The 15858-nt window shown below is 46.6% G+C and overlaps 2 protein-coding genes across 2 annotated transcripts; both read left to right on the plus strand.

The window, feature by feature from the left end:
- Positions 1-9306: 9306 nt before the first annotated feature.
- Positions 9307-10202, plus strand: LOC125525940 (tyrosine--tRNA ligase 2, cytoplasmic-like). The gene is made up of 2 exons (XM_048690942.1): positions 9307-9491; positions 9665-10202. The coding sequence occupies exons 1-2, from the start codon at positions 9307-9309 to the stop codon at positions 10200-10202; spliced, it is 723 nt and encodes a 240-aa protein (XP_048546899.1).
- Positions 10203-11866: 1664 nt separating this feature from the next.
- LOC125524100 lies at positions 11867-13100 on the plus strand. The gene has a single exon (XM_048689179.1). The coding sequence runs from the start codon at positions 11982-11984 to the stop codon at positions 12921-12923; it is 942 nt and encodes a 313-aa protein (XP_048545136.1). The 5' UTR covers positions 11867-11981; the 3' UTR covers positions 12924-13100.
- The last annotated feature ends 2758 nt before the right edge of the window (positions 13101-15858 follow it).

The raw sequence follows: 15858 nt of genomic DNA on the forward strand, positions 1-15858 counted from the left end.
AGTTGTAGGACTCACAGCAAAGTCGGGCTCTAGAAACTTCCTCCAGAACATGGTCAATGTGTCCTTTGTGAAGCTCTTGTCCATCTGTGACAGTCTCCTAAATATAGCAGCACACATCTCATGGCTAAGCTGTTCTTTGCCTGATAGTTGTTGCTGGATTTCAATGCCGTCAAGTAATATGAGTCTCGGCTTCGGATGCATAATCCATTTCCTGGACGCAAAATGTAGAGTGAGAACATTGGTCTAATAGATTTGCCAAAAGAAAAATGTTCGGTGTGTGCCTACCTTCAAGAAGTGGACAGCAACCATCTTATGGCCCACTAGCTGCCGGCGGCAAAGGGACTGACCCAATTGCCCATGGGTCACGAGCGATGTTGCATTTAGTAATCTGAATTCTGTCTGGCACGTTGTCGTTTGTAGTTCCCAATGTCACATATCCAGAGCTCGGGCGTTGCTCAACATAGTATGTAACAATGCTAGCAGTCAGGTCGTCAAAGAATGCATATATACTATCGGCAACCTCACGGCGACTGTCTTGCTTTGCTGACAAGGATGAATTGTTGATAGTATCAACATCTGAAGGGCTAATAGTTTGGAGTGGGTCATCCAATCTACACAGACCCTTCGATGATTCCCTATACGGTGAACACAACTTCTTTCCGCGCAATGGAGCTATTGGCAGATGAGCTACCTGTGACATCACATCAATTTTATATTAGACATTGTTAAAATTCCATAGCTGGTATATTGAGCTGGTCATCCTACGCAAAATGGTAGCATTATTCTGGGAACAAACCTTCATTTTCAAGTTGTCCGGGCAGCCTGGACGCAACCTTATTGGCAAGGGGGGTGACGAACGTGTGGTCTAGTTTGTCTTGCATAGGGATGGTCGCCAAGTTGGGGCAATCGCTTTGGTTTTCACTCTTCATGATGCAATGTTTACGCCCATTGGCCTTGCAACAAGTGCAGTTCTCAGCTATGCAATTGATGAGTTTGTCCGCAAATGTGAACATTGATGACTGAAAAGCCTGCCTCATCTCCGAAATGTTGGCCAACCCACGCGCATTTGGCTCTCGGAGGAGTATCCCAAGCTTCTCGCTGGACTATTGGGAAAAAGGATTTTCATAAATTAGTATGAACTACGCTGGGATTCAGATTGGTTGACCAAAAAAAGATCGATACATGTACTTACTATTGATGGGTGGTTTGTCCGTAGATGGTTTGAGAAATCTTGGGGTCCAATTTTGGCGTAGGTAGCTCTTAAAATAGGGGCGGAGGGCATCTGGGCTCGTTTCGTCATGGTGGATGCACTAGTAGAAAAAGGGTCAAACGTGAAGCACATTAGTGCCGGTTTGAATTAGAGCCGGCACTAATGTGTACATTAGTGCCGGTTCGTGGCGGCGATCAATAGTACCGGTTCGTGGCGAACCTTTAGTACCGGTTCATGCCACGAACCGGTACTAAAGAGGCTGCATCAGCCTGCGGTCAGGCTATGGCCCCACCATCACCATTTAGTGCCGGTTCTTACCACGAACCGGTACTAATGAGGTTATGGCAAGCTGCTTTTAGTCCCACCTCGCCAAGAGAGAGGCAGTATGAGCGGTTTATAAGCCGTGAGTGCACAGACAATGACGAAGAGTTGCAATGCTCACCTACATGTTGATTAGCTTCAAGCCTTGCGGAATAGCATAGATTGCACTGAGCTATGTGCAGTGCAGTCAACACTATTCCGAATGGCTTGAAGCAAATTAACCGGCATTGCACCTCTTTTTTATTTTTAGTAACTTATTTAAACTCCGGACTTCTTTTGTGTTCAGTATGCAGCATTTAAAGCGACGTCATCAATTTCCAACATGTTCTGACATCATTTGTTGTTTTTCGGTCATTTACCTAATTGTTTAGAGAGCTAAATGACCGTGAAATTGAAAATCACTACAAAATGAATCCTGAAAATGTTGAAACTTGGCATGGTATCATCATATCACCCGCATAGCATGCGCGAAAGAGTAGAGAGGGTCACGGCAAAAATTGGACGCACTTCGTGTACAAACTGGACAAACTCTTTCCGAGTATCAGGGTTTCGGAGTCCGGAGTGGGTACTAATGTGCATCCCACCAATCAGGAAGAATCACACGGATCGTGTGTTTCTTTCTAGCTCATGTGAGTCGTTGGATCGAAACTACCACAATCACTTTGTGAGCCAGACGACCCTATATATAGCTAGCCCACCTCTCGCCTTCCCTGCATAAATCTTTCAGTTCATTGACTACATACATCTACCAGTTCATCGACTGCATACATCTACCAGTTCATCGATTGAATACAAATCATTCGGATTCGCCATCATACGTCCAACCGTGCATTTGATATGCATATATATATGCATCACGAGCCACGGTTGGGCTGTATGATGGCGATACCGATTGGTTTGTTCTAGATCCGACATAAAAGGTTTGATACAACTTCTTTTTTGTGACATAAGAGCTATCTCTCCTCCTACCTATTTTAGTTACACAACTATCTATTTGTGCCAAATTTTCACTTTTGCTGTTGCTCTTGCATCATAAGCATCCATGTTAACTGGACTTACAAGTAATGCAATTTAACCAAACTATCTTATGATCTTCGCCAAGAGAGAGGCAGTATGAGCGGTTTATAAGCCGTGAGTGCACAGACAATGACGAAGAGTTGCAATGCTCACCTACATGTTGATTAGCTTCAAGCCTTGCGGAATAGCATAGATTGCACTGAGCTATGTGCAGTGCAGTCTACACTATTCCGAATGGCTTGAAGCAAATTAACCAGCATTGCACCTTTTTTATTTTTAATAACTTATTTAAACTCCGGACTTCTTTTGTGTTCAGTATGCAGCATTTAAAGTGGCGTCATCAATTTCCAACATGTTCTGACATCATTTGTTGTTTTTCGGTCATTTACCTAATTGTTTAGAGAGCTAAATGACCGTGAAATTGAAAATCACTACAAAATGAATCCTGAAAATGTTGAAACTTGGCATGGTATCATCATATCACCCGCATAGCATGCGCGAAAGAGTAGAGAGGGTCACGGCAAAAACTGGACGCACTTCGTGTACAAATTGGACAAACTCTTTTCGAGTATCAGGGTTTCGGACTATACAAAAATAAATAATGCAGAAACTAAAAAAACTATACAAAAAAATTACTCAAAAATAAATAGAAGAAAATAAATAATGCAGAAAAGAAAAAACTATATAAAAACTACTCAAAATAAATAAAAGAAAATAAGTAATGTAGAAAAGAAAAAACTATATAACAAATTTGTTGGCACACTGCCCTGTGGGTCTACCAGACCTAGGGTGTGCAAATGCAGGCCCAGGAGGGCCAGCAGACTCACAGGACAGCGCGCCCTAATTAATTAGGCCCAGAAGCCTGCTATATAGAGGAGTTCGAAGAGGTAGCCGCGGTTGGGTTTATAAACCAGTGCGGCTGCCCTTCGCCGGGTGAGGTGGGACTAAACTTTGGGGTGGCAGCGCAAGGCCTTTAGTACCGGTTGGTGGCTCCAACCGGTACTAAAGGCCCCCCTTTAGTACCGGTTGGTGGCTCCAACCGGTACTAAAAGCCTTCGTTTCCCACCGCTTGGCCTGGCGAAAATACGCCTTTAGTACCGGTTGGAGCCATCAACCGGTACTAAAGGCCCATCCTATATATATAGCTCTTACGAAAATTTCAGTTTCATCCCCACTTCGTCTCCAACCTCCGCCGCGCGCGCCGCTCGATCCCGTCGTCGCCGCCCGTCGTCCTTCGTCATCGTCGCTGTCCCCGCCGCCGCCCGTCGTCGTCGTCGTCTCGCGCTGCCGCCCCGAACGCCGCCGCCGTCTGTCGCCATCGCCGCGGCCGTACGTCTCTCTCTCGCTCCCGCACACACATACACACACATACATACACACACATACACACACACACCGGCGCCCCCGCTCGTACGTACGGGGCGGCGGCGTACGGGGCCGCGCACACACACACACATATACCACACACACACGCATACACACACATACACACATACGTACACACATATACGTATATATACACACACATGCATACACACACATACACACACACACACTTTTTTTTTACTTATTTTCTGTTTTTTAGAAAAGTTAATTAGATGATCGAATGTTAGATTAATGTCGAATGTTAGATGAATTAGCTAGCTAGATAGAAAAATTGTCGAACTAGAGATTAGAACAAGTTGAATAATTAATATAACTAGTCTATTTTTAGTAAGAAAATTTAGGTATATGAGATTAGAACTAGTGGAATAATTAATATAACTAGTTTATTTTTAGTAAGAAAATTTAGGTATATGAGATTAGAACTAGTTGAATAATTAATATAACTAGTTTATTTTAGTAAGAAAATTTAGGTATATGAGATTTGATGATCTAATTAAAATATTATTTGTTAATGAGTTTTTCTGTTTATTTAATTTTTTATATATTTTGAGTTTATATAAATGTTAGATTAATGTCGAATGTTAGATGAATTAGATAGAAAAGTTAAATATATAGTAATGTCAATTGAATATATAGTTAGATATATTGATGTCAAATGTTAGATGAATATATATTTGGCTAGATATAGGTGTTTAATGTTTCACCTATATGAACATAGGAAATGTCATCTGACGACGAAAAAGATTTTATTTTGTGCGAACACTGTGAAGACCAGCGCGGCCTGTGCGACCAAAATTTCCTTGTTGATGGTAGGCGCTTCAGCATCAAGCTGGATGAGACATTCGAAGTTGATACAGTAAGTCACTTTATCAATTATTATTTGAATGCAAAACTTATGCTTCATTTGCTTCAACTTATAATTTTAAATTTTCACTATTCTACTAGCGCATCCCCTGCCATGCAAGAATTTTTGTCTTGGATAAGATAGGTTTTAGTGCTATAGATGATATGGAGGTAAAGAGAGTTTACTTGAAGACGGAGCATGGGTATACTTTCAACGTCAAATTATATAATGGAGACACATACACCCATTTTGAATGCAAAACTTGGCAAGAACTATGCAAGGCTTATGCATTTGAGCCTGATATGGTTATCACCTTTGATATTCGTCCGGAAGATGATATTGAAGGTAATATAGACATCTGGGTCGATGTGCAAACGCCTCCAGTTCTACCATTTGGTGAGTTTTTCTCAACCATGCATGCATATGTTTATGTCTTTCATACAGTTTATTCAAAAATAGTTGACAACTAATTTGTATTGTCAGCTTATTTCGGTTCAAGCAAACATGTCTGGCGCTTGGTAGACAGGACCTACTACTGCCCCGGGGCTCAACTAAACTGCGAGGAGATAAGTCATTATGTTTCATGGCTTGAGGATCTTAATACTGTCAAGACAAAATTTTTTCCTAAACTTAGAAATGTTAGTACTCAAAACGTGCGACCAATGGTGATCGTATTGAACTACGGTCACATCTATAATCAAAAGATGGTAAGATTTTAAATATTTGTCCTTAATTAGTGCATCTTTTGCATACATTATTTTTGAAGCTTAAACTTTCATTGCTTAGTATATTAATTACTATACGATGTTGTTCAACAGGGACTTCCGATGACAGTTGTGCCTCAGTGGATCGAGACAAAAGGTCGCATGTCAATGGTTAGCTTACGACCAAGATTTCCTACATTGCACATGAGTGCATTCAGGATTTCTGAAAGCGAAGAATGCTTAATAGTGAAAGATTGGAGCAAAATTGTTAACGATCGCAGAGAAGTACTAGGGGGCAGTAAGGTGAAGCGCAACCCAAGATTAGGAGACAGATTCATCTGCATGCTCCAGTATGATGAATCAGGAGAGCTATACATGTTCTATGCTATTCTACCTGAGAGGGAGCAGCAGGATCAGTAGCTACTAGTTCATGCTCTTAATTAGTACTTGTCTCATGTCCGTGTCCTGAACTTCGATCTTGGTGACGATTATGTTGAACTTGATGATATCTTTGCTTCTGTTACAAAGTGAATGTTTCCTCTTTAAGCTAGCCAGCGTTGATGATGATTAGATAGCTAGCGCGGTAATGACTATGATGATTAAATAGTGGTAATTAGACGACTACGATGATTTTTAGCTAGCTAGAGTTTATTTATTTATTAATATGCGATGATGATGATGATGACGACTACAACTCATTATAACGTAAAACAATCCTAAATTAAATTGATAACACAAATTTAATTGAAAAATACAAAATAAAACAAAAACCCACAACCATTTAGTACCGGTTGGTGTTACCAACCGGTACTAAAGGGCTCCCGGCCCCCGGAGCTGGCTCGTGCCACGTGGTTCCCCTTTAGCACCGGTTCGTGCTGAACCGGTACTAAAGGGGGGGCCTTTAGTGCCGAAATGTTAGTGCCGGTTCCATAACCGGCACTAAAGGCCCTTACAAACCGGTACTAATGGCCCGTTTTCTACTAGTGATGTCCTTGGAATGTTTTCGTCTGCAGGATCAGTGGATGCGCAGACGAGGCCCTTGCTGATGTTTTGTTCAGACCGAACCTGACCAGAGAAAAAAATGGCGTTAGGTACAAGTCATTTTGTGCCTAATTGGTTTTATTCGCTGTTTTTGTTTTGGCATGGATTTTCGTAAACTGACCGATGCGCTGTGGTATGATATTTCACCTCCTCCCATGCTGACCGCTATGATCTCAATCATCTTTTTCATGGACTCATACTCGAAAAGTGCTATCCTTGGATACATTCCGCGTGGCTTGTTCATTTGACCAAGGTCTAGGCTGTCCAGGACGAACACCTGAAACAAATGAAGTTGTCATTGTCAGATTAAGGTAACAAAGATGTGAGCAAACACAAAAAGTATAGTAGTGGTCGATGTTCTCGGATTAATACCTGTAGGAACAAATGCATCCGACAATGTGAATGGTCGGGTTTCGCTTAGAGACATCTGACTTGAATTTCCCGACAGCATGGAACAGGTGCTTCAGAAGGTAGCTGCACCAGTTCCATTTTCTGATTTTGCTAACATCATTCAGGGCAGCCCAGAAATCTATTGTTATGTAGTCATGCTTGGCTGATGGGGCAAGAACATGGCCAACTACAAAGATGACGAATGCAATTTTGAAACACTGGATATCAATCTATCTGGACTGGGCTGTGATGTCCCGTAACAGGTATGCCTCTGCCGCCTTCAAGCTGTGTGTACCTTTGTCACTGATGCTAGCTGCAAAACGTGTATACTCAATGCAAGCTTCTGATGGTTCGACACGTTCAGGTCCAATTGCTAGCTCACCACGTGGTATTGCAAAAATAGAGTGAACTGACTTGTCTGTAAGCTCAAGAATGCCCTGGCCTTCCAGGTTGATCACACCTGCTGTCAACATCGACTCTATCCATGAGGTAAGCACTGTACTTAAGATTGATCTTTTGCCACGACTTAATCCGAAGCAAACCATCAAAACCTATTTCTCTGACTAGTTGTTTCTTGAAGTCCGAAAACTTAGAAATAACAGAGCCTAACTTCAACAACGAGAGCCTAGACGTAATTGATGGTGTCCCTGGCACACCGCTGGATCCGCCAGAACAATCGCCATCGCTATCTAACTCATCCGGGGAAAACTCGCTCATTGTATCTTGATTAATAACTCTTGCTGATCCCTCGCAGCAAAATGATTATCCATTCCGACAAACACCATGAACTACAGAACCTAATGGCAGGCAAACTAGTGAGATTTAGGAAGAACTGCTAAATCGTTACTGAAAAGCGTGAGGCTGTTCATACCTTTTCCGGCGGCGGCTTCGTGTTGAACAGGTCGCTGATAGGCAAAAACCTAAATGCTGACCGCTAACTGGCGGGTGTATGAGCTGCTATGCGCGGCCATGGCGTTCTCCCTGCTAGATCGCCTCCTTGTTCTTCCTGGGACTCTGGTTGGTGGGTGGGTGGGGAGAACAGATTGTTGAAGAAGATGAGCTGCGCGTGTAGATGCGGTAAATGCGTGAAGTGACTAGAGCACTGGGATTGCTTTGATGGGGTGGGCCTGGAAAGGCAGCTTTTTGCACGTCGGGACGTGACAAAAACAGTGCCGCACGCTGTTGTTCCATCTTGCCCATTACGAGGGCTGTAGATGTTCACCCTAACCAACTACTTCGGTTGCTAGCTGTGTAAAAACGAATTACCAATATATTTATTATGGCAGAACCGTATGGATAATGCTTAAAAGCGGCCGGTAAAAGTAGTTAAAAAGTGTATAAAAAATTGTTGACTGGCTAATTGTGTTTTTTTGGCTGTGAAACACGGGCGATTATATTACATGGTAGGAATTGATATCATTTTCGCGTCAAGAAAAAAATTAATATTGTGTCTGGTGGGCGAGGTTAAAACGTACGGCTAAAAATGATCGCTAATGTTTATAGCGTGAGGATGTACCGGGGCTAGCTACAACTGTGCTGTGAGTGGCGGGATATTATTGTAATGAGTCACGTGAGAGGAAGAGACATGTGCCCAAGCTGCCATGTATACTTTTGGCACAGCAACAAACCTCGAGTGTGCCGCGGTACATGGAACAACGCCTAGATTCTGTCACCACATCACTATCTCTGGCAGCCCAGATACATGGGGGGCAAGCGTCTACGGGGGGACAGGCCCCGTGAATACAGGGGCGAATCTGGTCAGTGTGGAAAACGGACGGCCTGGATATAGTCCACATAGTGCACCGTTGACATACGTACCAAATTTTGGTATTAAACCATGCATGCCATCAATTTGCACGGATAAAGGCCCTTGCTACGAAACCTCACTAAACACTACAACCTATATCCCGTCCTCGCCAGGCGGCGTGTGCCGATCGTCTTTTCAGGTAGCAATGTTGGCGCGGGCGTTTGCGCTGGTGAGGGGCAAAGGTACCCAATGCCCACCGCTAAATCGCTTCGTCCAGAGCTCCGGCGCTCTTCGCCGCCGCTTCCACACGCCACCGCAGCAGTTTTACCGTCGGTCATCACTATCTGACTGTGCCTCCCAAGAGCAGCAGCCGCCACAAAATTACAGCACGGGAACTCCCCCTGCCTGTAGTACCATGCAGAACAATTCCTCCGCTAAGGAGAATGCAGCCAATTCTTGTCTTGAACCTACTGCAAACGATGATACTGCAGAGGTGAATTTTGATCAGAGGTTTGCGATACTGAGCAGCATAGGGGAGTGCACCAACGAGGACGACCTCAGGACGCTGCTGAAGAAGAAAACTACTCCTGTCTGCTACGTCTGGTGCGATCCCTCCCCATCGATGCACATAACCCAGGGCATCACGATGGCGATCAACGTGAACAAGCTGCTCGAAGCCGGCTGCAAGGTCAAGATATTCATGGCGAACTGGTTCGCTCTCACAAGCTACAACGTCAGTCTGAGAAAAGTCATTAACGTCTTCTCGTACAACACCGAGATGTGGAGGACAGCCTGCATGCGCCTCGACGAGGGCCCTATTTGGATCATGGGGTTAGAGTTAGTTTGGGTTAGTTGGAGACTCAAATAACCCAAAAGTATCCAAACAGGGAGGATTAGAGTGGGTTAGTTTCATCTAACCCAACTATCCCGATGGAAAGGTGCTTATTTGGGTTAGTGGGTTAGAAAATAACTCTAACTCTAACTGTGTTACAGTATCCAAACAGGGCCGAGGTGGAGCTCGTTTGCTCGTCAGACGAGATCAGCCGCGACCTGCGTCGATACTGGCCGCTCGCCTTGAAAGTCGCAAGGAGCACCAATCTGAGCGAGGTGACGGAGTGCATCCTTTCGTCCAAGGACACGAGGCCATACTACGACGAGCCGAAGTCGCTCTTCTCCCACGAGGTCTTCGTCACGTGCATGCACTCCGCCGCCATACTGTCCCGCGACGAGGCGGACGTGTGGCTGCTGGACATCGGCCAGCGCGTGAGCGACAAGGTGACCGAGCTGTACCGTGAGCGGGAAGCGGTGCGCGAGGATCCGCATCGGCCAGTCGTCGCCCTGTTCCACGGCGTGCTGCCCAGCCTGCTCGAGTACCCGGAGAATGAGATGTTCAGGGACCCGAGGTGGGCGATCTATATGGAGGACACGGAGTGGGAGGTCGGCCGGGCGATGCGGAAGGCGTTCCCGCCGGGGACCATGGAAGGCAACCCGTGCTTGGAGTACATCAGGCAGATAATCTTTCCTCTGTTTGGGAGGTTTTAGGTGGAGAGGAAGGAGGAGGACGGTGGTGACAGGGCATTCTTGAGCATGGAGGAGCTTGCCGCTGACTATGAGAGCGGTGCTCTGCAGGCCGCCGACGTGAAGCGGGCGCTTAAGAAGGCCATTAACGCGGGAAGTGGATTTTTCCTAACCAGTTACCCGCACAACCTGTATTCTGGCCCTCCATCTAGGGTCATGTCCAATCAACCTGCCCCACTGCTTTGTCAGCCATGCAGTGTACTTCCCCGTCATATTCACATGCATGCTGCGACTCATTTAACAAAATTACTGAATAACCAAATATGCCACCATTACTTTTAAATAAATTACGTAAATTTAAATTCGTTTATGTGTTCGAGTTTGTCACAACCAGGTCTACAAAACAAGTCTAATATCAATATATTTCAAATTAAATTGTGAGCCCAAGATAAAATTAAATTGTATGTGGCTCAAAAAAGTTTCATAAACATTTCATCAAAGTTCGGCCAAGCTGTTGATAAAGTTCTTTGTTTCCAGATACATTTTCTAGCAAAGTTCTTTCATATTCCTAACAAAGTGCAGACCCATTATTTAGAAAATTCTTCAGCCCTGATTCTGTATTTTGGCACTTTAGAATAAAAATGAAAAGTTCTTCACTGTTTAAAGCAAACGTTTTTTAAAAAAGTGTTTCAAATGTATCCAAGGCTGTACTTGTTTTAAAGGGCTTGGTGTCACGAGTTCAAATATGTAAAAAGTTTTGAAAATGACTTTTTGGTTCTAAAGATATGTACCATCTAATTGTCAAAAGAAAATGAAAAAGATGGGAGTTAGAGGAGAGAGGGAAGCTAATGTAGGCCATGCATGTGTCAGGAAGAGAGAGAGAGAGAATCCACGCACATGCAAGGGCGCGCGTCTGCAATTCTGCATGGACTAGCAACGGCACCGATTTGCGTTGTGCATCTAACTGATTAGGATTCGCCATATTCGATTAACGCGGCGTTGCAGCCCGTCCGTGATCACTTCGGCTTCGCCAGCACTAGCAGCAGGCCCTTGAAACGGCGATAGGTTGCCGTGTCTTTCATTTTGGCTGAGCGCAACCCAGTGTCATGCATGCATGCAACGGATTAGGTGATTTTATTCTTGCGGTGACCGGACGGGAGACAAGCTGTTTATGGCGGGCCGGCGACCCCGGCGAAGGCCGCAACACTCAGCCCCTTCGCCGTACCTTTGCACGCACGCATGGTGTACGCCGTCGTTCCTCCTCCCCTTGGCGTTGACGTCTAGGAGAGCGATTGACCGATTCATTTACTCGTCCATCATAAAGGAAATTAAATATCTTATGTCTCTTCGTGAAAGTTGTATTACTATCATAGCCATTTACTCGTTCATTTTGAGTCTAAATGACACTTGAAAAGACAATTTTGCTCCTCATGTGGTATGTTTTCTCCAAGAAAATTACCTATATGCACTGATTAGCTACCGATGTGGAAACACATAACGGTTTAAGGCTAATCGGAACAAGCTGGAGAGATGGCAGCGAGCGAAAGTAATCCTGAAAGTGATATTGGTGGGGCACCATTGGTTGGAAAAACCAACCAATTGCCTGTTGCTCATGCAACGACTTGCATGCCTTTAATTTTCAAAGTCTTCCATTGACCAGCGAGGCAGTGAACGGTGAACACACACATCATCGCCCAAGTACTACAAATCTACACATCTCCTTCAGGCTTCAGGCCTTGATCCATTCTTCCTACAATTCCTTGAGGCTTCGACCAGATCACAACTCTCCAGTTACCGCCAGCCATGGCTGCCAAGACCACCTCATGCTTCACCTTCCTCAAGGAAGCGCTGGTCCTCCCCACGCGAAACCCCAAGCTCTTCGCCCCCATCCTCATCCTCCTGGCCATCATCGCCTTCCTTGTCCCCGCCGTCAACGTGGTCCTCATCCAGCCGCTCACCGCCGAGATGCTCCGCCACCTCACCGAGATGCAGACCACCGACCCCTCAAGCGCCGAGTTTGCCAGGCTCCTGGAGGAGATACGGCAGGAAGCCAGGGAGCTCGTCCTCATCTCCGTCGGCCTGTTTTTCGTCACCCTGGCGCTGGTCTTCGCCAAGCAGATCCTCGCCTTCTCCGCCGCCTCCACGACCTACTCCGGCGACCGCTACTCGCTCGCCGAGCTCCTCCGAAGGGTGACCAAGTGGGGTAATCTGAGGGGCCCTCTCGTCACCGTGGGCGTGGTCACCGCGCTCCAGCTCACGTTCATGGCGCTCCTGGGCGCCTACCTCTCCACCGTCATGCGCCACGCGGAGGCGCTCTCCGTGCAAGGTGCGCTCTTCGCCCTCGCTTTCCTGGCCTTCATGTACTTCGGGGTGGTGGCTGTGGTGGGCGTCGCCGTGTCGGTGGCCGACGAGGGGTGCCGCGGCGTGCGCGCGCTCCTGCGGGCGTGGCGGCTCATGATGCGGGTGAGCAGGAAGGAGGGCGCCCTGCTGGCGGCGGTGATGCTCCTCCTGTCGACCGTTGTGAGCCCGGTGTACGCGCTGGCGCTCGTGTACGCCAAGAAGAGCATGGCGGTGGGGCTGTGCCTGCTGTTCGGGTATGCTCTCCTGTCTGCTGCGGTGGAGCTGTTCTACATGGCGGCGGCCACGGTGTACTACTATGAGGCCATGGAGAGCAAGGAGGCGATCCTGGCTTTTGATGGCTACTATGCCAAGATACCTTCCGGTGAGGGTGAGGCAAATGTCTGATTGATCGGTCAGCCCCGTATAGTATAATGACTAATGAGTCATACATATACTTGTGGTGCTTCCTAGCTGCGTGATCATTATCATTGTACTACGTACATTTGACTAAGTCAATCCTCGATTATACATACAGATACAGGAGAGTAAAAATACAAGTGCAGGTCAGCAAATTTGCATTCCCTTCTTTGTATGGTCAGCTGCACATATTCAGGTCATGAAATTTGGATTAGTCAGTCAATGCAGTGTGCGGAGCCAGACCCTTGCAAGGCATAGGGCTAACAGGCAGTGGCGGAGCTAGCATTTGACACCAGGATGGTCCACTCCAATTTTTTTTTTTTGATAAGCAATATGACATGTGAAAGTTCTAACTAATTACCAATATCACAAAGAAATAGATCAATATCACAATATGGACTTGCAAAAACACTAAAATCCTCAATTAAATCTCTGTTTTGCATAAAAAAGCCTACATAGTACATACTACATGGACCATAGTACATACCTTGAGAAGTTCAAAAAGACTATGTTTCTGGCTCACGCTTTTGCATTGCCATGAAGGTGTTAATTATATCATCTTCATTCACCTCGGAGAAAGCATCCCTCTCAATGTATGTGACTAGACAATCATCCAAAAGACTATCGCCCATCTTATTTCTCAACTTGCTCTTGACTAAACTCATGGCAGAAAAGGGAAGGAACAGATGGGTAGTTTGGTACTCCTTTCCAACTCTGTTTGAAAGCATGCGTAAATTACACGCCTTTCCAACAGTAGCTTAAGCTACTGGCCATTTGAGTGAAGATGCTGTGAGCATGAAACTAAATACACAACCTTATTACAGCCCCTCAATCCAATTAAGACCCATAATACAACATGAATTCTGTTTAATTAAGCATGGCTGGACCTGGACAGTAAGTTCAACATTCAGTTCAATACCTCAAAAGTACAAAACAAAATTAACAGTCTCAGATTTCTGATGCAACCATGAACCAGTGTAAGATGTCTGAATTAGCCTTTTCTTCTCAGTTTAGGATGTTGTGTTGTACCTTGTAACTAGTAATTACTCGGATCAAAAATTATATTACCACACAGGCAATGCACAACACAACAAATAGCAAGCAAACCCTAAATCAAAAATTGGGGAATTTGGGAATGGATGAACGGTACCTCAAATCAGGCCGAGCCGAGTGCCGTAGTGCGGACTGGGTGGCGCCGCCGGCTTGCAGGGGCGCCAGGCGGCCGGGACAGGGCAGGGTCGCGGCCGGGGGCGGTGGCAAGGCTGGCGCCGAGCGCCGGGCAGGGCGAGGGTGCAATGGGGAGGCAGGAGGCCAGGAGCAGAGGAGACTCCTGGGCGGCCAGCGACCGGCGTCCCGCGAGGCCGCGAGGCAGGCAGAGGCCGGGACGGGGGCGGCCGGCGGCTGGGTGTCGGGTAGAGGGCCAGCGCGCTGTATGCCTGTATGTGCATGGTGCCTGGGGTTTGGCTGAGAGCGAGAGCGTTGGTTGTTTTGGGTCAAAGTGTTGTTGGGCCGTTTTTTTCCTTCTCTGGCCCATCTATATAGGTATAGGCCGGGTCAAAATCCCAGGGTGGGCCGCGGCCCACCCTGGCCACCCTGTAGCTCCGCCACTGCTAACAGGGGATGAGAAAAGTAAGAGAATGGTGAAGATACATGTTTAAAACATTTTTGGTTCACGAACAAAAGTTGCACCCATCGCGGAATAGCACCAGCAGTCCAGCACACAACCGGCGGCTAATTTTGGTGTTTTGACCCTTTTACGAAAGTTGAGCCAATCTAACCGTAGTTCAAATCTGACCATTTTCCTGAAAAAAACTAACAAAGGGGAGCTGGACTTGCGGTGAGAAGGGCTCAATCGACCACATACCATATTCATATGGGAAGTCTTGTGGTTCCAACACGCGTGGCTCCACGCCAATTCGATCAACAAAGACAAGCTCCAAAATGGTGTCGAGCAACGACCACGTCAGAGAACTCGAGGGAGAAGAGGAGACAAAGAGATGGATGGATTTTGAGGATTTGCAGGATCGGTGGATGAATAGCGTTACTATGGATTGATTTCATAAAATGCCATGATGCGCTCTGAGGACCAGAAATTAAAAAAAATACCCACTTAAGAGGGTTTTATGCAAACATACGACGGCGGGGTTGACGTGGCCACGTTTAGATTGATTTGTATGTAAATGAAATATTATTAGAGTTGATGTACCACTCTGATGGGGTTTTCAAGTTTGTGTACGGGTTTGTTATCGTCGTGGTGGCAGTTGTGGCGTTGTCGTGGTGAAGTCATGATAGATGCCATGAGATGGCTAAAAGTGAGGGGTTGCGTGAGGACGCCGAGGGGTTCTGAAGGCGAGGTCAATACGCGCGAGAGCGAGACTCAAGACGTATCCATGTTCGGAGCCCTCCGGGGGAGGTAACACCCCTAGTCCTGCCAAAATGGTATGATATGCACAAGAGCTACAATGGTGCTCCTAGATCTGTTCTGTGGAGGAGGAGTAAGGAGCTACAATGGTCCTTGAGGTCTCCCCACTTGGTCACCCTACGGAGGAGCTCGGCGAGGGAGTGGCGGTCGCCGGAGTAGGTCGTGGAGGCTGCGGAGAAGGCGAGGATCTGCTTGGCGAAGACGAGCGCCCGGGTGATGACCGTGAGGGCGACGACGATGAGGATGAGCTCCCTGGTTTCCTGCCATACCTCCTCCAGGAGCCGGGCGAATGCGGAGCTAGAGGGGTCGTTGGTCTGCATCTCGGTGAGGTGGCGGAGCATCTCAGCGGTGAGCGACTGGATGAAGACCACATTGACTGCGGGGATGAGGAAGGCTATGGCGGCCAGGAGGATGAGGATGGGGGCGAAAAGCTTGGGGTTTCGCGTGGGGAGGACCAGCGCTTCCTTGAGGAAGGTGAAGCATGAGGTGGTCTTGGTAGAG

Source organism: Triticum urartu, chromosome 7, assembly GCF_003073215.2.
Source record: "Triticum urartu cultivar G1812 chromosome 7, Tu2.1, whole genome shotgun sequence".
NCBI classification, from domain to species: Eukaryota; Viridiplantae; Streptophyta; class Magnoliopsida; order Poales; family Poaceae; genus Triticum; species Triticum urartu.